The sequence below is a fragment of the Bufo bufo genome, chromosome 1 (genome assembly GCF_905171765.1).
Source record: "Bufo bufo chromosome 1, aBufBuf1.1, whole genome shotgun sequence".
NCBI classification, from domain to species: domain Eukaryota; kingdom Metazoa; phylum Chordata; class Amphibia; order Anura; family Bufonidae; genus Bufo; species Bufo bufo.
The window spans coordinates 207,754,145-207,776,560 of record NC_053389.1 but is presented as its reverse complement, the minus strand read 5'-3'; the positions used below and the strand labels follow the sequence as shown (position 1 = coordinate 207,776,560).

The following is a 22,416-nucleotide window of genomic DNA, read 5'->3' as shown; positions in this document are numbered from 1 at the left end:
GTGCCCTGTCAGAGGTCAGGTGCCGCCAGGCAGCAGGGGGCCAGTATGTATGCGCCTGTTGGTATACTCTAACTTCAAGCGTCCTTATCACCATGGGAACGCCTCTGTGTTAGAATATACCATCGGATTTGAGTTTTCACGATCTAACTCAGATCCGATGGTATATTCTAACCACCAGGCGTTACCATAGTGACGGGGACGCTTGTGGGGAGGAGTATGCCTGACTTATTGACCGCAAGCATTCTAAGCAGGGAGGAATCATTTGTAGAGATGTCCCGAACTATTCGCCGGCGAACAGTTCCCGGCGAACATAACTTGTTTGCGTACGCCTTAGTGGGCGAACATATGCGATGTTTGATCCGCCCCCTATACGTCATCATTGAGCAAACTTTGACCCTGTACCTCACAGTCAGCAGACACATTCCAGCCAATCAGAATACCCTCCCTCCCAGACCCTCCCACCTCCTATCATAAAGCAAGGACAGCATCCATCTTAGATTCATTCTGAAGCTGCAGTGTTAGTGAGAGCAGGGACAGTGCAGCTGCTGCTGATTTAATAGGGAAATCGTTAGCTAGGCCAGTGTTCTGTGTCCACTCCAGTCCTCAAAGACTCATCTGCTGTAAGGACAGCGTCCTGACAGTACCCCAAAAAGACCTTTTTAGGGCTGGTACATCAGTCTGCTTTTATTTCTTTTTTTCTATATATATATATACAGTACAGACCAAAAGTTTGGACACACCTTCTCATTCAAAGAGTTTTCTTTATTTTCATGACTATAAAAATTGTAGATTCACACTGAAGGCATCAAAACTATGAATTAACACATGTGGAATTATATACATAACAAACAAGTGTGAAACAACTGAAAATATGTCATATTCTAGGTTCTTCAAAGTAGCCACCTTTTGCTTTGAATGCTGCTTTGCTCACTCTTGGCATTCTCTTGATGACCTTCAAGAGGTAGTCCCCTGAAATGGTTTTCACTTCACAGGTGAGCCCTGCCAGGTTTAATAAGTGGGATTTCTTGCCTTATAAATGGGGTTGGGACCATCAGTTGCGTTGAGGAGAAGTCAGGTGGATACACAGCTGATAGTCCTACTGAATAGACTGTTAGAATTTGTATTATGGCAAGAAAAAAGCAGCTAAGTAAAGAAAAACGAGTGGCCATCATTACTTTAAGAAATGAAGGTCAGTCAGTTAGTCGAAAAATTGGGAAAACTTTGAAAGTAAGGGCTATTTGACCATGAAGGAGAGTGATGGGGTGCTGCGCCAGATGACCTGGCCTCCACAGTCACCGGACCTGAACCCAATCGAAATGGTTTGGGGTGAGCTGGACCGCAGAGTAAAGGCAAAAGGGCCAACAAGTGCTAAGCATCTCTGGGAACTCCTTCAAGACTGTTGGAAGGCCATTTCAGGGGACTACCTCTTGAAGCTCATCAAGAGAATGCCAAGAGTGTGCAAAGCAGTAATCAAAGCAAAAGGTGGCTACTTTGAAGAACCTAGAATATTACATATTTTCAGTTGTTTCACACTTGTTTGTTATGTATATAATTCCACATGTGTTAATTTATAGTTTTGATGCCTTCATAGTCATGAGAATAAAGAAAACTCTTTGAATGAGAAGGTGTGTCCAAACTTTTGGTCTGTACTGTATATTTTGCAGTTGCCTGCCCGTGTGTGAGGCCACGGGCCCACAGACTGTACCTTGCAGATAAAAAAGTCATTTAATTTTTACCCTCTAATATAATTGCAGTTGCCTGCCAGTGTGTGTCAGGCCCACAGACTGTACTGTGCCCACTGCCAGTGCTTACCACTCATATCGGGTGGCACAGTACCTTTCAGATAAAAAATTCATTTAATTTTTCCTCTGTAATATAATTGCAGTTGCCTGCCAGTGAGTGTCAGGCCCACAGACTGTACTGTGCCCACTTCCCACCACTCATATTGGGTGGCACAGCAACTTGCACGGCTCACGCGTAGTGCCCCAAATTGGAAGTAAGAGGACCGACCAATCATCTTTTTCCATCTCCCGGTTCCTAAAATCTATTCGATACACGTCCCCTGATAGGGGTCGTAACAGGGATTAAACTGATAGGAATAGTACTACTTAACACACCACTCGTATAGGGTGGCACAGTACATTGCACGGCGCACGCGCAGTGCCCCAAATTGGAAGTAAGAGGACCGACCAACCATCTTTTTCCATCTCCCGGTTCCTAAAATCTATTCCATACACTGGCCCCTGATAGGGGACAAAACAGAGATTAAACTGGTAAGAACAAATTTTTTAAATTTAAAAAAAAGAGGACAGCCTCTGAGGAGCTGGGTATTTTTTGGCCGCGTTACTGAACGCTCATGCACAATGGCTGTAGGCTTATGCGTCCTTTTGCGGAGGTGACAAACCTTGTCAGTCAAACCCAAGGCAACATCATCGACCTCATCCCATATGCGTTTTTCCTGGAGCGTGCCCTGCGAAGAGTGCTGGATCAGGCCGTAGATGAGCATTAAGAGGAAGAGTTGTGGTCACCATCACCACCAGAAGCAGCCTTGTCGTCGTCGTCGATTGCTGGACCTGCGGCAACTCTGGAAGAGGAGTCTGAAGAAGAGGAGTCAGAGGAGGAAGGTGGCTTTGAGGAGGTGGAAGACCAACCACAGCAGGCGTCCCAGGGGGCTTGTTGTCACCTTTCGGGGACCCTTGGTGTTGTACGTGGCTGGGTGGAGGAAGAGACCTTCAATGACGTCAGTGAGGACAAGGAACGGGACATGGCTAGCTTGGTATCCAACCTTGTGCAAATGGGGAGTTTGCGGTTGTGCAAATGGACTGTTTGCGGTGCGTTAAACGGGGAGTTTGGTCTGTCAGAGTTTGGTCTGTCACTGTGAAGCGGGTGTAACCCTTACACTACCTGATCGATACAACATCATACCTGATCGCATACACACACTGGATGTTTTAAAGCACGGTTTTCCAAACAATTTAGGAATGTTAGGTGATTTATGCCCTTTATGGATTAAAACCCGACTCTGCGTCAACTACGTAATTTTCCATGGGAGTTTTGCCATGGATCCCCCTCTGGCATGCCACAGTCCAGGTGTTAGTCCCCTTGAAACAACTTTTCCATCACTATTGTGGCCAGAAAGAGTCCCTGTGGGTTTTAAATTTCGCCTGCCTATTGAAGTCTATGGCGTTTCGCCCATTCGCGAACATTTGCGGAAATTCGCGTTCGCTGTTCGCAAACGGAAAATTTTATTTTCGCGACATCTCTAATCATTTGTTCAGATGTAAAAAATGACGAATATTCGATATAACGAATATATATAGCTGAAGTTGCGATATTCGCAATTAATATTCGCTATTTGAATATTCGCGCTCAACACTACTCCTCGCCACTCAGCTTATGCATGCTTAGCCTCTCTTCGTCCATCTTTCTGTCCTCAGATTGTTTTCTTCTGATTGGGGTATTTACAGTGTCACCTGCACTACTACAGCCAATAAAAAGAGTACTTCTTGGAAAACCCCTTTAAAGTTTTTTGCTTATTTTCTTATATATTTTATCAGTGATACACTGATTTCCTGTGAAGGGTTCTATTATCAGTATATGGATTGTGTGAATTAGCAGCAAGCATCAATGATTGTTAAAGGGTACATTTTACATACTCCCTGGTCTCTTCTGGGGAATCCTGTCAGATGTTCTTGTTTGATTTCACAGGATTGCTTCCCTGTCCTTATGAGGAAAACATCCGACACTGCAAGCCAAAAAAATAGGCTCAGTTTTCTCCTTGCACACGCTCAGATATCAGTAACAGCAAAGTCTAATGATAGCCCAGCTCTTAAAAGTGCAGGAGCAAATTCCGTACTGTTTTAATATGCCATACTAAATGGTCTTGGTAAAGTGAGCAGCTTAAAGGGAATGTGTCATCAGAAAATGACCTCCTATTTGAATCACTTTTTATGTTTAAAATATATTTAATTAATTTATATAACCCCTTAGGGGGGGGCTCATTTTTACCTTAAGGACCAGGCAATTTTTTGCAAACGTCACTCCGGTCATCACATGATCCATCACCATGGTAAAAGATCATGTGACGTACCATGTGATGACCGGAGTGACGTCATCAAAGGTCCTGGAATGAATGCTCACCACAGGTCCTATTCAACAAAGGAGACAGAAGGAGATGCCGAGCCGCGATCAAGTGGACTAAGGTGAGTTAAATAATTTTTATTTATTTTTTAACCCCTCCAGCGCTGTTTTACTATGCATTCTGTATTCAGAATGCTATTATTTTCCCTTATAACCATGTTGTAAGGGAAAATAATAATGATCGGGTCTCCATCCCGATCGTCTCCTAGCAACCGTGCGTGAAAATCGCACCGCATCCACACTTGCTTGCGGATGCTTGCGATTTTCACGCAACCTCATTCACTTCTATGGGTCCTGCGTTGCGTGAAAAACACAGAATATAGAGCATGCTGCGATTTTCACGCAACGCATAAGTGATGCGTGAAAATTATCGCTCATCTGAACAGCCCCATAGAAATGAATGGGTCGGTATTCAGTGCGGGTGCAATGCGTTCAACTCACGCATCGCATCCGCGCGGAATACTCGCCCGTGTGAAAGGGGCCTTTAGGTGTTCCACAAGAGTTATTGGTAAATAGAGATGAAATTTAAGAATTGCAATTTTTGGGCAAATTTTCCATTTTAATCCATTTTTTCCAATAACAAAGCAAGGGTTAATAGCCAAACAAAACTCAATATTTATTGCCCCGATTCTGTAGTTTGCAGAAACACCCGATATGTGGCCGTAAACTACTGTACGGGCACACGGTAGGGTGTAGAGGAAAAGGTGTGCCGTGTGGTTTTTGGAAGGCAGATTTTGCTGGACTGGTTTATTTACACCATGTCCCATTTAAAGCCTCCCTGATACACCCCTAGAGTAGAAACTCCATAAAAGTGACCCCATCAAAGAAACTACACCCCTCAAGGTATTCAAAACAGATTTTACAAACTTTGTTAACCCTTTAGGTGTTCCACAAGAGTTATTGGCAAATGGAGATTAAATTTAAGAATTGCAATTTTTTGGCAAATTTTCCATTTTAATCCATTTTTTCCAATAACAAAGCAAGGGTTAACAGCCAAACAAAACTCAATATTTATTGCCCCGATTCTGTAGTTTTCAGAAACATTCGATATGTGGCCGTAAACTACTGTACGGGCCCACGGTAGGGTGTAGAGGAAAAGGTGTACCGTGTGGTTTTTGGAAGGCAGATTTTGCTGGACTGGTTTATTTACACCATGTCCCATTTGAAGCCCCCCTGATGCATCCCAAGAGTAGAAACTCCATAAAAGTGACCCCATTTTGGAAACTACGGGATAAGGTGGCAGTTTTGTTGGGACTATTTTTAGGGTAGATATGATTTTTGGTTGCTCTATATTACATTTTTCTGAGGCAAGGTTACTAAAAATAGAAATTCTGAAATTTCATCTCCATTTGCCATAAACTGTTGAGGAACACCTAAAGGGTTAATAAAGTTTGTAAAATCAGTTTTGAATACCTTGAGGGGTTTAGTTTCTTAGATGGGGTCACTTTTATGGAGTTTCTACTCTAGGGGTGCATCAGGAGTTCTTCGAATGGGACATGGTGCCAAAAAAAAAGGCCATCAAAATCTGCCTTCTAGAAACCATACGGCGCTCCTTTCCTTCTGCTCCCTACCGTTTGGTCATACAGCAGTTTACGACCACATATGGGATGTTTCTGTAAACTGCAGAATCAGGGTAATAAATGTTACGTTTTGTTTGGCTGTTAACCCTTGCTTTGTTACTGGAAAAAACGGTTTAAAATGGAAAATTTGCCAAATAATTGCTGTTTTGCCACTTTTTTTTTTTGGACCGTGTTCTTATGAGGGGTTAGGTCATGGGGTATTTTTACAGAGCAGATTCTCATGGAAACAGTGATACCTAATATGTCTACTTTTTTAAAATTTTGTTAGGTTTTACACTATATTATCCTTTTTATAAACAAAAAAAAAACATTTTAGTATCTCCATATCTTAGGTAGGGGCTCATTTTTTGCGGGATGAGAGGACGGTTTTAATGGCACTATTTTGGGGGGCATATGACTTTTTGATCGCTTGCTATTACACTATTTGTGATGTAAGGTGACAAAAAAAAACTTTTTTTGCACAGTTTATATTTTATTTTTTTTCATCTGAGGGATTAGGTCGTATTTTTATAGAGCAGATTCTTACGAACGCGGCGATACCTAATATTACGGACGCGGCGATACCTAATATAATTTTTTTTTGGGTTTTAGTGTCTCAAGTCTGAGAACCATAGTTTTTTTTTCCGATTGTCAGTGGCTAAATGGAATTAAAATTGGGTAAGGGGATTATAAATTTAGTACTCCATGGAAGTGTGGTACTCCCTGAAGCAACCAATAATGCAGAGGCCCGGATGATCGGGGAACGTGTCACACTGAGTGGTGGTGTCCTTCCGTATCTTCCTTTTGTGACACACTTTGCACCTTTTTTGGGTCTGTCCCTTCTTTCCAGTAGGGGGGACCACAGCTGGAAAGTGTTGGCCAGGGACGATCCGGGCGCCTCCAGTTCCCGAGGTACTCTGGCCTGCTCTTTCCCAGTCAGAAAAGATCAGGGCCTTTTGAGGACTGCCTCATAGAACTGGAAGAATTTCCCTGTGTTGCCAGCGCTCCGGGACAGCACAAAAGAGTTGTACAAGGCAACCTGTACCAAGTAGACCGCAACTGTTTTGTACCATGACCGGGTTTTGCTCATGGCATTATATGGCTTGAGGACTTGATCAGAGAGATCAACTCCTCCCATATACCGATTGTAGTCGACGGCGGTGATCGGAACTACACATGACGTACCGGGACATCATGACATACCGGTACATCATGTGTCCCGAGGAGGTTAAAGGGCTTCTGTCACCCCACAAAAGTCTTTTTTTTTTTTTTGGATAGTTACATTCCTTATAGCGCGATATAGGAGAATATAATCTTGTCACTTACTTTCATGCGGCCGTTTCTTTAGAAAACAAAGTTTTATAATATGTAAATCCGGTCTCTACCAGCAAGTAGGGTGTCTACTTGCTGGTAGCCGCAGCAGAAAACCGCCCCCCCCCCCCCCCCCTCTTGTTGATTGACAGGGCCAGCCGTGATCTCCTCCTCCGGCCGGCCCTGTCAGTATTTCAAAAATCGCGTGCCTCTGTTCATTCGGCGCAGGCGCTCTGAGATGAGGAGGCTCGTCTCTTCAGAACTCCCTCAGTGCGCCTGCGCCGATGACATCACCGAAAGAGAAGACGTCATCGGCGCAGGCGCACTGAGGGAGTTCTGAGGAGACGAGCCTCCTCATCTCAGAGCGCCTGCGCCGAATGAACAGAGGCGCGCGATTTTTGAAATACTGACAGGGCCGGCCGGAGGAGGAGATCACGGCTGGCCCTGTCAATCAACAAGAGGGGGGGGGGGGGGGCGGTTTTCTGCTGCGGCCACCAGCAAGTAGACGCCCTACTTGCTGGTAGAGACCGGATTTACATATTATAAAACTTCGTTTTCTAAAGAAACGGCCGCATGAAAGTAAGTGACAAGATTATATTCTCCTATATCGCGCTATAAGGAATGTAACTATCCAAAAAAAAAAAATGACTTTTGTGGGGTGACAGAAGCCCTTTAAAGATAAAATTCTGCAGTTTTTGCACTGGTCACTAGGTCTAATAATTGGCACCACTTTTGGTTTGTACAGATTACTTTACAGCAGTTAACTCATTCTAATCCTGTCTGTAATGTTATCACCTCTGTGTACAGATAAGAAAGGATCCTCCATTCACAATAGGTGATTGCCAAAGCTTTTCTATTCTTTCCTTGTACGATGATCTTTGCACAGGTCACAGAGCGTGGCCAGAAATCTCTCCCATAGAGGTCAATGAGGTCCCCTCCTGACCATTGTGTCTATGGACCATGGGGCTGCCGTAAATCAATTTTCTCAATGCCTTCTAAATGCTGTTAAGAACAGCTCAGACAAGATGGCAGATAACATTTTTGGTGACACATTTCCTTTAAGAGAAGAGTGCTGGTAATAGAGGCTGCACTGTATACACATAATTGAGTGAACCCAGATATTTTATACATGGCTGTTTTATGCTTTTATTTTTTGTATACAAATACTGTAATAATTAAAAGTATGTGTAGAGTTGGTACTAGTTTTAGCCCTGCTACTGTTTTAGATGGCTCTGTCTGTTCCTCTTCTCTGTACGTACTGTAGCAGATCAGAGTGTGGAGAGGAGTGAAAGCATCAAAGGAGGGCAGCCTACCCAGGCTATAGAGAGGGAAAAACACGCACACAAAGCAGTTTGTACACTGAGAACCACATAGTCTATGTATTGGTATAAAGAGAAAGCAGAGCATGCACAGAAAATTATGCAGGGGAAGGTAAATATCACACACTACTCAGCATTAATGACTGAGCACCCAAAGTCTTAGAAGAACACATCAGAAACCATTTTGCAATGCTAGACCTACATCATAGAGAATCAGATAAATTATGGAGCAGAAGCAAAGTGGACGAGAGGTGTAGTGTTGGAACTAGGATTCTCCTATAAGATGAGCAGGTTTTTTTGTTTTTGCCCATGCCTGGCCATTCCTAAAATTTTCTAGATCTTGGACAACCCCTTTAAGGGCTCATGCACATAACCATATGTATTTTGCAGTACGCAAAACACAGATCCGAAAAAAATATGGATGACGTCCATGTGACATTTTTCTATTGCATCATTTTTTTTTTTGTGTGCAGAGGTCACAAGGGAGTCGTTAAGCTTTGACAATCAACTATGGTGAATGGTGGTATCTATATATAGGTGATATCTGTCATTCTAATCCTGCCTGTAAAGATAACTGTAGTAAAGTAATCTGCACAGACTACGAAGTGGTGCCAATTATCAAGCTTAGTGGCTAGTGAGAACACTGCAGGACTGTATTATTATTATTTTTGTTTAAATATAGATATTTACTTTTAAAAAAATTAAATAACCACCAAAAATTATTTAAAAATATGCTTAACATAAAAAGTGATTTAACCAAAAGGTAATTTTTCTGATTACACATCCCTTTAAATTTCAACCACAATCTGGTTCTCTTATAGGGCTCATGCATACAAACGTATTTTTGGTCCACAACCGATCCACATTTTTTGCATGTCAGATGCTGACCCATTCACCTCGATGAGGCAGCAAAAAATGTGCTGTCTGCATCCATATGTGAATTCTATTGCAATCGCAAAAAAATAGAACATGTCCTATTCTTGTCCATATTACGGACTGTTCTATTATGCGCCGGACATTCTATTCCACAAATTGCGGAATGCACAAGGTCAGTATCTGTGTTTTGGGGATCTGCAATTTGCGGATCGCAAATAAAGCTACGGTTGTTTGCATGAGCTCTAATGTAGATCTAGCATCTAAAAAAAATTCTGATGTTTTCTTTAAAGGCATTGATTGTGTTATCCAAGTTATTTCTTCAAAAGTCTTGTAGCTTGGTTGCAGATCTTTTTAACTAGAAGACACATGCTTGGTTTACTACTTTTGATACTGACTAGTTCATAGTTGGCATGCAATCTAGATCTACAGGGTTTGTTTCTACTTTTCCATGTTCTAGCCATCAGTAAAGGGCTTCTCTGGTCACTGGGACAGTGACTAGGTAAACTTTTTGTTTTGTCAGCATGCATTATAAGGCTAGTATCACACTAGTGTCAGTGAGATTCAGCAGGTTATGAACAGCCCACTGGATCTCATTGACACTAGTGTAAAACTAGCCTAAGGATTATGGTGTTTGGTTTTTGTCCTTTGTTCCTCATAATGAGTTTGTGTCCTGCCAAAGTCTCTGCCTTTGACCTTTGAAATGTCTGACTGAATACTTCTTCTCTTGGACTCATAACCTTTCCAAATTTTGTATGTTCAGTTCCTGGCTTGCTCCGAAAGTGTCCAATCTGGGGAAGTCCCTTATTCTCAGCTCACCAAATGACTTGTGCCCAACTAACTGTGGTAAAGAAAGTCCATATTTTCTTACATGCCACCATAATTTTTCCTTATGGGGTTTATCCCATAGTTAATGTAAAAAGTGAAAATCAGATATCCTATTAATTTCTTTCTAACAAAGCTAGAACCAGCCTTGTAATTCACATGCATGCAGAGCTGCCCCATTTATTGCTCCAAATGGTCTTCTAGATTCGTTCAAGCTGCCAGTTCAGGGAGAATAACCTTTCCTAGGGTCACAACATTTAACAAGATGGAGGGCTGGTGGCAGTTGAAGAATGGAATTGAGCATGCACGCCCAAATCAGCAATCTTGATTGATTATACTGTATACAAGCCTATTCTAAAAACTGCACAGATAGAGATGACCAAGGAGTCTTGAGTGATGGAAGTAGAAAGTTACATGCTCATCAGGTTTCAGGGTACAGCTGACCCTTTCATCACATAAATGCAACCTAAAGGGGTGAGCCCAACCCTGAAATGTGTAGAAAGAGAAATAATAATTTCCAATAAATTCTTCATTCTACATATAGCTCATCCACACTTCTCAGCAGCATTCTCTTTACCACATCTTATACTGATTTATGAGTCACCCAATCAAATCAATTGACCATATGTGTACTAACTATATAATATCTGTTTCTTATTTAGCTTTTTCTATTGGTGTGATTAGATACAGTATATCATTTTAAAAATGATGTAAACACTATTACAGATATTTTAAGAACTATGGGGGTCATGTATAAAGACCAACATTTTAAACGCTGGCCTTGATAACCCCTATATCTGGTGGTGGATCCTCCAAAGTTTTGAAGAGGCGCCGGCTTCTGCATAACTTTGACGCATCCAGCACCAGTCTTCCTTGCTCTACATTTAGACCATTTTCTAGGCCTGAAATAGGTAATGGTGAATGAGACAGATCTGCCAGCCCGTCCACTTCCATGCCCACTTTTTTAGTCACAGATTGCGGCGCAAATAACCAAATATAGGCATATTTCTGGATAATAAATTATCCCCAAGGTCCATACTGTTTCCAATCCCTGGCCTGTAAATGTCTGAATGGGATTACATGCCCTGCTGCAAACATTCACTGGCCTCCTCATTGACATGTTCCTAAGTGGTGTATAAAAGGATGCAAATGAGGCCTTAACTAGCTCTTCCTCTAATACTAACACATGTAAGGCAGCTATCCTATAAGTAAATGTTGGACCCTTTAAATAGGCCTTGAGACATGACTCTGATATTAAATAAGCCAGCACCTCATCTGCATGAGGGGCAATTACTCTGAAATAGCTGTCTGCAGATGAGGTGCTAGCTTATTTAATATACGAGTCATGTCTCAAGGCCTATTTAAAGGGTCGAACTTTGACTTATAGAATATCTGCCTTATATCTGGTGGCATTAGAAGCAGAGCTTGTTAACAGCTTATTTGCTTTCTTTCTTCCCAGAATTCCAGTGGAGCATATATGGCCTATAAGTCTCCTCATGCAGACTAAGGTGCTCTCTCCCCAAGAAGAGATAGTACCCCCCCAAAACCTGACTGAAGCCAGTGATCTCTGCTCTGCATTAATGAGGGGCAATCATCCTGAAACAGCAGGAGATAGTACCCCCCCAAATAAGTAATTCATGTCACTGCTTGCTTATGTGCCATTTGGGGACATGTACAGTAGCAGCTGAAGCCAGAGAATGTGACATGTTCTTCCCCCCCATCCAGAAGTTTACCGGACAATGCTCGGAAGGAGCATGGATCAGACCTTCCACTCTTGAACTGAGCAGCAGTGTGCAAGGGAATGTAATATTTTCTTTAGGTACAGCAATGACTGTCCTACACAAATTTAAAATGGAGTATAAGGGTACTTTCACACTAGCATTATTCTTTTCCGGTATTGAGTTCTGTCCTAGGGTCTCAATACCAGAAAAAGAACGGATTTGTTTACCCTTATGCATTCTGAATGGGCAATCTGTAGCAATCAGTATGCATCAGGATGTCTTCAGTTCAGTCACTCTTACGGTATTTGGCCGGAGAAAATACCGCAGCATGCTGCAATATTTTCTCCGTCCAAAATACCGGAACACGTGCCAGAATGCCGGATCCGGCATTATTTTCCATTAAAATGTATTAATGCCGGATCTGGCACCACGGATCCTGTTTTCCGGTCTGTACATGCCCAGACCTTTAAAAATGCAAAAAAATAAAAATACCGGATCCGTTTTTCCAGATGACAGTCTAAAAATGCTATCTGTTTGCACACAGATTTCCAGATCCGGCAAGCAGTTCCGGCGACGGAACTGCCTGCCGGAACTTCACAACGCAAGTGTTAAAGTACCCTAAAGCTGGAATACTATTTGGAAAGGTTATTGAAAAGCATTAAGACTAAAGATGCTAGTACATAGGCATTAGTGGCACAAGTAATTTACTGCTAATTTCTAGGTTGCACCTGGACTTGCAGCCTGAAACCATGACAATTAGTAGTTAATTTCCATGGATATTATGTAATAGTAATTATTATAATTCAGACAGGATGAAAGAATAACTCATAAACTTTGTTGTTGCATTTTATACTCATGGCTCTTATGTGGCTATACTGAATTTCTGCTGGTTGATGTTGCAATTTTTGTGGTTTTGGCATTTTATGTAAAGATTTGGATTACTGGGTGTATGACTGGCAAACAAATAATTTCATACTTCCTGCTAAAAGTACTTCCATCCTGAGATATTCCATTGCTGAAAAAATGATACATATCTTACTGATACAGTGAATCTACCAATGTTCATTTTGACAGGATGATAATTTAACAATAATAAAGCATGAGGTGAGTTAGTCTAATGTTTTCTTTCTAATACTAATAATTACTAATAAAAATCATACATTCTTGTGGGACCTTACTAACAGGAACCCACTCCACACATATAGTTTGGACCACTGTTGGCCACCTTTGAAACATTTAGACATATAGGTGTCATAGTGGAATGGGACCAGGTGCTTACATACATGAAAAATAGATTTCTTCTTAAAGGGGTTTATTCCATGATTAATGTAAAAAAAAAAGTAAGACAGATATCATATAGCACATGTCAATCTGTTGCTAACAAAGCTAGAGCTAGCCCACTACTGTACATGGATCCAGAGATCCCCACATTCATTGCTTTAATTGATCTGCTAAGTTTATTTCAAGCTAGCAGATCGGGGAAGGGGTGTCCTCTCTCAGGGGACCTGTCCTGTCCTGTGCACCTGATGGCAATTGAAGGATGGAACTGAGCATGTGTGTCCACCTCAGTGAAGTGGACATACAAATTAGAAAAACATCAAACAGAAGGTGGAATTATACAGATAGATATCATTGAATAAATCAGTGACTATACTATTTTTTATTAAAAGGTGCTGGTTTGAAAAGTGTTGAATATTTTACATGAGACAACCCTTTAAAATTATTTCTGTATGATTGTTTTTCCCATGGCTGTTGCTGAACCATTCTTCCCATTTCTGAACTCTTCATGATTCCATTTTAAAGTGTGTCAAATTTAGCAGCATAACAGAAAGTTCAGAGGTGCTGCAAATATGCTACAAAATCTTCATCTGTTACATGAAGATTTGTTGCCGTTTTGACATAGATTTCAGCCTTTTACATCGCAAAATGTGAATTCTTCAGCAAAGAACTACAGCAAATATTCAACATGATAGGCAAGCTTCAAATTTGAAAATCCACATCATCCATTAAAAATTGCAGATTTTTTACCTGATACTTGCAAATAGTGTTATGGAAATCACATTCACTAGCATTACGCTATCATTTATTGTGGATTTTCAGTGCCAGATCTGCATCAAATTATTTCTTAATGTGGCTTAAAATTCTGATTAAACATAATTAAAGGGGACATTAGTAAATTTTTTGCAAAGGTTTGGATAATAAACGAACCAAAATTGCCATACAGGTGAAAATCGAAAAATTAGAACATTGTGCAAAAGTCCATTTATTTCAGTAATGCAAATTAAAAGGAATTGCATTAATGCAGCTTAAAACTAGAATTTTGTGAACAGGTTCAATATTCTAGGCTCAAAGTGTCACACTCTAGTCAGATAATTAATCCATATCCCCTGAGCAAAGGGTACCTCAAAATTGTGACTTTGGGGTTTCATAAACTATAAGCCATAATCATCCAAATTATAACAAATAAAGGCTTGAAATATCTCACTTTGCATGTAATGAGTCTATCTCATATATTAGTTTCACCTTTTAAGTTGCATTACTGAAATAAATTAACTTTGCGCAATATTAAAGAGGACCTTTCATCAGAATCAAGTATGCCCCATTAGCATTGCTAAGAGCTGAGCGCTGCGATTGGCCAGCGCTACAGCATAGGAGAAGGAGACGCCGCCAGGCTCAAATGGGTGGAGCCTAACTATGACTTTACCGGAGGCTATCACCGGAGAACGGAGCGGCGCCCGGGGATAATAGTAAGTGCAGGGGGGTCCCTGGGCGCCGCTCTCCATGTATGTATATTCAGTTTACATACTTGATTCTGATGAAAGGTCCTCTTTAAAATTTTTGGAGTTTCACCTGTATATTTTACTTTGCTTCATTTTATGGGAATTTTAATTTATTTGAATTGATTTTAAATGTGTTTCTTTTAAAATATGAATCACAATTACCCTGGGGCATAGCTTGATTGGTATATTCTGCACAATTTACTTTGTTGTTATATGAAAAAATTTTACTTTGTTATAGTTATCCATTTTTTTTTAGCAGTTGGCCTTTAAGACCCTTTAAGCAAACCATAAGGTTTTGGATTAGGTTTATTAAAATATGAATCTATTTTATGAGATTTACATTTATAATTTCCTTCCACAGATCTAAATATTACTGCAGCTGTTCTGTCTCTTGTGAGTATAACTTTTATGGTTATGGGATCAATATGTATCACTATGGTTCTGAGCAAAGGAGTGGAGTTCCTCTTGAAGCCTGCATCATTCTTCTTCATTCTTTCCGGTAAGGAAAACCTATATTATACTTCCCTACTAAGTCTCTTGAACGGTAATTAATCTTGGATTCTATTCACTTTCTCTTAGTTGGGCACCATGACACTGCTATGACATCCCAAAATTTCAAATCATAAAGGAAGAGAAAGTTATATTTACAAACCGGATTCCAAAAAGGTTGGAACACTATACAAATCGTGAATAAAAACTGAATGCAATGATGTGGAGGTGCCAACTTCTAATATTTTATTCAGAATAGAACATAAATCACGGAACAAAAGTTTAAACTGAGAAAATGTACCATTTTAAGGGAAAAATATGTTGAATCAGAATTTCATGGTGTCAACAAATCCCCAAAAAGTTGGGACAAGGCCATTTTCACCACTGTGTGGCATCTCCCCTTCTTCTTACAACACTCAGACGTCTGGGGACTGAGGAGACCAGTTTCTCAAGTTTAGAAATAGGAATGCTCTCCCATTCTTGTTTAATACAGGCCTCTAACTGTTCAATCGTCTTGGGCCTTCTTTGTTGCACCTTCCTCTTTATGATGCGCCAAATGTTCTCTATAGGTGAAAGATCTGGACTGCAGACTGGCCATTTCAGTACCCGGATCCTTCTCCTACGCAGCCATGATGTTGTGATTGATGCAGAATGTGGTCTGGCATTATCTTGTTGAAAAATGCAGGGTCTTCCCTGAAAGAGATGACGTCTGGATGGGAGCATATGTTGTTCTAGAACCTGAATATATTTTTCCTCATTGATGGTGCCTTTCCAGACATGCAAGCTGCCCATGCCACACGCACTCATGCAACCCCATACCATCAGAGATGCAGGCTTCTGAACTGAGCATTGATAACAACTTGGGTTGTCCTTGTCCTCTTTGGTCCGGATGACATGGCGTCCCAGATTTCCAAAAAGATTTTCGAATCGTGACTCGTCTGACCACAGAACAGTCTTCCATTTTGCCACACTCCATATTAAATGATCCCTGGCCCAGTGAAAACGCCTGAGCTTGTGGATCTTGCTTAAAAATGGCTTCTTTGCACTGTAGAGTTTCAGCTGGCAACGGCGGATGGCACGGTGGATTGTGTTCACTGACAATGGTTTCTGGAAGTATTCCTGAGCCTATTCTGTGATTTCCTTTACAGTAGCATTCCTGTTTGTGGTGCAGTGTCGTTTAAGGGCCCGGAGATTACGGGCATCCAGTATGGTTTTACGGCCTTGACCCTTACGCACAGAGATTGTTCCAGATTCTCTGAATCTTCGGATGATGTTATGCACAGTTGATGATGATAGATGCAAAGTCTTTGCAATTTTTCACTGGGTAACACCTTTCTGATATTGCTCCACTATCTTTCTGTGCAACATTGTGGGAATTGGTGATCCTCTACCCATCTTGGCTTCTGAGAGACACTGCCACTCTGAGAAGCTCTTTTTATAACCCAATCATGTTGCCAATTGACCTAATTAGTGTTAATTGGTCTTCCAGCTCTTCGTTATGCTCAAATTTACTTTTTCCAGCCTCTTATTGCTACTTGTCCCAACTTTTTGGGGATTTGTTGACACTGTGAAAATTGGAATCAACGTATTTTTCCTTTAAAATGATACATTTACTCGGATTAAACGTTTGATCTGTCATCTACGTTCTATTACAAATAAAATATTGACATTTGCCATCTCCACATCATTGCATTCAGTTTTTATTTACAATTTGTTTAGTGTCCCAACTTTTTGGGAATCCGGCTTGTATGATTACTGTATACTTTTTCTTTCTAGACTGGATCAGGAACCAAATGATACCTAGCATCCATGTAACCATTATGAAGTGTCCTATTGGCATTGATTTATCATCCATTATTTTGAAACACCATTATAGTAGGGCGCTGTACATACAGTATAAAAAAGGATTTAAGTCTATAACTATGGAAACCTTGGAATTTCTTATTATTACATTGCACTTATTTTAGTGAAATAAATTCCACTTTGTCTTTATAAAAAATTAATTAGCCATTTGTTCTCTACAGCCAGCATCTTTACACATGTACAGACTGCTCTGTCCCCTTCACAGTCCCCTTCCTTTCCAATCCCTTCAAGGGCTACCTATTTCCCATCTAATTGAGATCAAAGTATTTACAATGACACACAAGGCTGTCCATAATCTGTCCCCTACGTACAAACGTGTCCATATTTACCTTACTGTAGGTTCAATCTTGCAAAGGATTCCAGTTTCTCCATAATCATATTTAATACAATTTCTCTAAGGCCTGCTAAGGCTTCATCAATTAGTGAATGACACACTTTGATTTGTGTCCACGTCAGTATTACTCAGATTGGGTGAGAGTAGTTTATATGCTTTCCTTGCTTTCTAGTGATGCCTTACTCTGAGCAGCTTACCTATGGGAATTAGTTTACCCCATCATGTTTTCCTTGGCTTTATTGTTATAAGACTTTCGCAAAGTCTTAGCAGAAGCAGGTCATATACATTCAGATGCAGACACTGTTATGTTAAAGACACAGGAATCTCAGTGATGATACAGTATGCAATCCAATTCCAAACCCATGTCTGAATTGTCCTGGAATCATGAGGCCACCCAAGCTATCTTCTTCAAAATATTGTCCAGTTGTATAAAGGATGAGTAAGCAGAACAAGATCTCTCCACCTCCCTTTGAAAACAATTATCTTTGGTTACCACAGTAAACTTATTTTTCAAGAAGAGAACTAGAGGGATAATCAGGATTGCAGAGTTCTTCACTTGACAGCTGTGTTGGAACCAATGCAGCTTAGACACTTGTCCCTAACACCTCAGGGGAGGTCTCGTGGACTATGCCTGTATTGTGGTCCACTCTCACTGTCCGCAGCTCATTGCATAGCAGGGAAACACCATGCCTAGGTGAGTATGAAGGGCCTAACCTTATCCTTAGCTTATATCGATTCCAGGGCTTCAGAAATTTTCTCTTGCAAGAAGATTGCACATGTAGTTATTGTCCCTACATGGACTACTCAGACTTACTTCTTTGAAATGACTTTGCTTTTCCAAGTAAAATATTTATTTTTTATAGTATTTCTAAGAGTTTCTCCATGCTCAAACTCTTTTCCAGTTATTGATTGCTCATCTGAAGAGATTGGTCAATTGGTCAATGGGCTACATCATCTCTCTAAGAAGGTTTTAAATAGATCCTGAAAAATGTTCCTGCAGTCCTAAGTTAGCCACAACCAGTAGGACTTAGGGCCCTCAAAATATTTCTTGGGTTTCAGAAATATTATTGCCTGCTTATCCATAACTGCTCCTGTTATAGCACTGCTAACTGTCCTCACTTAGAAAAGAATGAATAATTTTTTTTTCCCCTCAGTTCCAGTTCTCCATCATTCAGACATCATTTCATCCATATAGTTGTCCTTGGCAAAAATAAATTATTCCATCAGTTGTAATGTGCGTTATTTCATACAAAAGTATCCAGTAAAAAAATGTATCTTTTTATTTTTGCAATGGGATACTATGGGTGATAGATCTCACTGTATGGCATCCATCACAAGCTTGTTAAGTGCATAAGTATGGAAGATCCAGTGACCCCAAACGGCCAAACATCTTTCCTACCTGCTACTGGTATATCAATATGTGTGTTTGTGTGTGTATTTGTGTATGTGTTATGGAAACAGTCACCTGTGATACCTTTATATAATATCATTTGTCAACAGACACTCACACAATGACTGACTGAAACAAAAGACACAATAGGCAGCAATCAACCAAGCACCAGGGTTTGATAGAATCCAATAAATAAAAATAAAAAAACTCAAGATGAATTCCAAATTGGTAGAATTGATCAGTTCATCTCTGGTCCATATGTAGTGAGTTTGCTCAGTAATTTCCACAGTGGAAAATCTGAAACAGAACAGGAGGAAAACTATCACCACAAAAATGGACCAGTCTTCATGGCGACATGACTGCTGGGATCCCAGCAGGTCGTCTTCTGCTTTCATCTGTCTCAACTGTGGAAAAGCTGAAAGTCACAGGTAAAACCCATATTGCAAGTTAGGTAAGTCAGTTTCTCTGTAGTGTCTGAATGAGATTTCTCATTGCAGCATTTATGCCAGATGTGAACCCACCCTTAAAATTATTGTTGATATTCAAATCTTAGTGGCACATATTCAGTTTATTGCTCACCATATTTTTTGGGGTATCACGAGAAACAACATTTTGGCATATGTTATCTTTTTCTTTTCATTTATGTTTTTCAGGTATATTTGTTCTAGTCACTATGGTAATATTTCATCAAGCTGTCGGCTGGCTAATGGCAAGCAATCATAACGTGCAGCTGGAATATGAATATTCATGGTCTGTAGCCTGTGCAGCAGCAGCAGGAGCCATCTTGATATTTGGTGGAATATGTTGCATTTTCTTGGTAATGCCATCACTTCCCAAGAAGCCTTGGGAGTACTGCATGAAAAAGGGAAGTAGTTCATAAGACAAGAACCGAAGATCACAATTGTTTAATCTAGCAAATGAGCTACAGAACATTCATACATTGCCGTGTTCCCAACAGTACCGTCCTTCGCAAAATGAGGACAGTTGTTTGTTTACGTCATTGTAATGTTATGCACCTGATCCAGAGAAACAGTCAGTACTGAGACTAAAGGAGTTGTGGCAAATGCAAAGGATGAGGCTTTAATATAAGGACAGACTATTTCTATCCTATTTTGGACTGGATGTTTTATTTTTCCTTTTGTACATACGCTATGTAGCATCCAGAACTCCATCAATGTATTTTATTTGGGGAGGGTTATTGTATAGAAACTATTCATTTTTTGGTGTTATATTATATTGTGCTATTAAAAGTTCTTTTTATTCTGGTGATTGCATTTAACTACAGTGATATCTACTATTTAAATTTCCATCTTTTATGTAAAAATGGGCAAATGTGTTGTAAACCTATGTGTACTGCATGTAAACCAAAGAGAAAATCAGGTACATACTGACAAAAAAAATGTGGATTTTAGAGAAAAAATTAGTATTTTTATTTTGAAACTGATTAGTGGATGCCCAGGCTGCTCACAGAAAAGCAGAGTGAAAGTTGAATGATGGAAGGACTGATTGAAGAGGAAACTCAATTTAGATTGTAACTCTGTATAATGTGCATTACTTCATGGATCTTCTCCAGGTTGCAGACCTGAAAGTAAAAAAATAAAAACATCTAATTAATGCCAGAAAATAGCAATGTACCAAAAACACCTAACCAACAAGTAGCGCCACTTTCCCAAACATGAAACTGTAAATGGCAATCTATAGATGTGATTTACTGCCTGCCTTTGTTAGCTCTGAAGTTAGATGAGCCAATGTACTCCAAAGAGCTCTCCAATTTGCCAGTACTTCTTCATATAATTTTGTACAGTGGGAACCTTTTGTACTTTTGGGACTGTGAGGTAAGGAAGATGTGTGCGCCTTCAAAAACCAATGACCTAAAAAGAGGCTTTACAACTACCCATTTTGTACCTCTAGGTTGCAATGGCTTATGTATTTTCCATGATATCAATGTGAAAGAATTCTAAACTTGGCCGTCACTGTTCCTTATCCAATGAGGTGACCGGTGTGTGCTTTTAGATGTAGACTGTGCTAACTGTGCTTTCCACTGGAGTTTTATAACATTAACCAGAGTTTACTAAAGAGTCCTGTCAAAGGTTCAGCTCTGGAGCAAAAGCTTTTTTGCTGTCTTTGTGGTAATGCTAACATTTGCTAACACTACACAAGCCCAATAATAGCCTACTCTACGGTAGCTTAAAATAATTACCTCTTTTAATTTATCTTTACTTTTTAACTTAAAGGGGTTCTGCAGTTTGTTTAAAGTGATGATTTATCCTCTGGATAGATCATCAGCATCTGATCGGCAGGGGTCCGACACCCGCCTATCAGCTGTTTGAGAAGGCAGCGGCGCTCAAGGAATGCCGCGGCCTTCTCACTGTTTACCGCTGGCCCAGTGATGTCCCGATTAGTATCAACTGGCCTGGGCTAAGCTCCATTCAAGTGAACAGAGCTTAGTCGTGCCCAGGCCAGTTGATACTAGTCGTGGCATCACTGGGCCTGCGGAAAACAGTGAGAAGGCCGCGGCGTTCCTTGAGCGCTGCTGCCTTCTCAAACAGCTGATCGGCGGGGGTCCCGGGTGTCGGACCCCCGCCGATCAGATGCTGATGATCTATCCAGAGGATAGATCTTTAGTTTAAACAAACTGCAGAACCCCTTTAAAGGGGTTGACCAAAGATAAGTTTTTATCACTTATTTACAAGATAAGTGTTAAATGTATGATTACTGGGGCCCAGCTGCTGAGATCCCCATTGATCACTAGATGATTTTGAATAGAGCTGTGGTTGATCATGCACCTAATGATGTACCCAGCTATCTTCATCAGCCATATAAATTCTGAATGGCTCTTTAGAAAACATGCTCGACTATTGCTCCTTTCAAACTCTTCCACACTGTGGTTGAACAACTCCCATTCTAGCGATTGATGGGGGTCACAGACATTGGGGATCAGACATTTATCAACTATTCTGAGGATGGATGATAGATCTTGAGACAACCTTTAATAACATAGAAGACTGCTTAGTTTACTCGAATGTTCTTTTCAGAGAATAATAAGATTATAAGATAAAAAGCTGATCTTCTGTACATTTTAAACATTTCACCACAATGATATTTATCATAATGCCTAACAGATCAAATCATACACAGATCAGGAATTATCAGTTTGTGATCATTTTTGCTTCAGGATGAAACTGGACAACCCTCTGGCAGCAATGAAGAAAGCTAAGTACTTTTCTGCCAAATCCCACACTGCTTCCACGGTTCTCCTGTCTGGGCTCTTCTTAGGCTGGGTTCACACCTGAGCGTTTTACAGCGTGTTTCTACCCGCTTTAAAACGCTCAACAGGCAAAAACCAATGTTTCCCTATGGGCATGGTTCTCACTTGAGCGTTTTACAGCGTGTACGAATGCGCTGTAAAACGCCATACGCCCCAAGAAGTACAGGAGCTTCTTTGGGGCGTATTGTCGCGTTTTTTCATTGGATGCCTCTGTGGTTAATCACACAAACGCGCGTACTACGCGCATTTCCAAAATACAAAAACGCCCCAAAATACGCCTCAAAAACGCCCGATAAAAATGCCTGTAAAAATCGCTTATCGAATACGCTCAGGTGAGAACCCAGCCTTAGGGTACTTTTGCACTTGCGGCAGAGGATTCCGGCAGGCAGTTCTGTCGCCGGAACTGCCTGCCGGAGCCGTCAAAGCGTATGCAGACTGATGGCATTTGTCAGATGGATTAGGATCCTGATCCGTATGACAAATGCATTGAAATGCCGGATCCGTCTCTCCGGTGTCATCCGGAAAACCGGATCCGGCATTTATT

At 40.7% G+C, this 22,416-nt stretch overlaps 1 protein-coding gene across 1 annotated transcript in view; it reads left to right on the top strand.

Annotated features, from left to right (window-relative positions):
- CACNG6 (calcium voltage-gated channel auxiliary subunit gamma 6) overlaps positions 1-20,823 on the top strand; it is a 209,796-nt gene extending 188,973 nt beyond the window's left edge. The window contains exons 3-4 of the mRNA XM_040434667.1: positions 14,890-15,027; positions 19,258-20,823. Coding sequence (XP_040290601.1) covers positions 14,890-15,027; positions 19,258-19,484 — 365 coding nt within the window. The 3' untranslated portion in view covers positions 19,485-20,823. The remainder of the gene's footprint in view (positions 1-14,889; positions 15,028-19,257) is intronic.
- Positions 20,824-22,416: the final 1,593 nt, after the last annotated feature.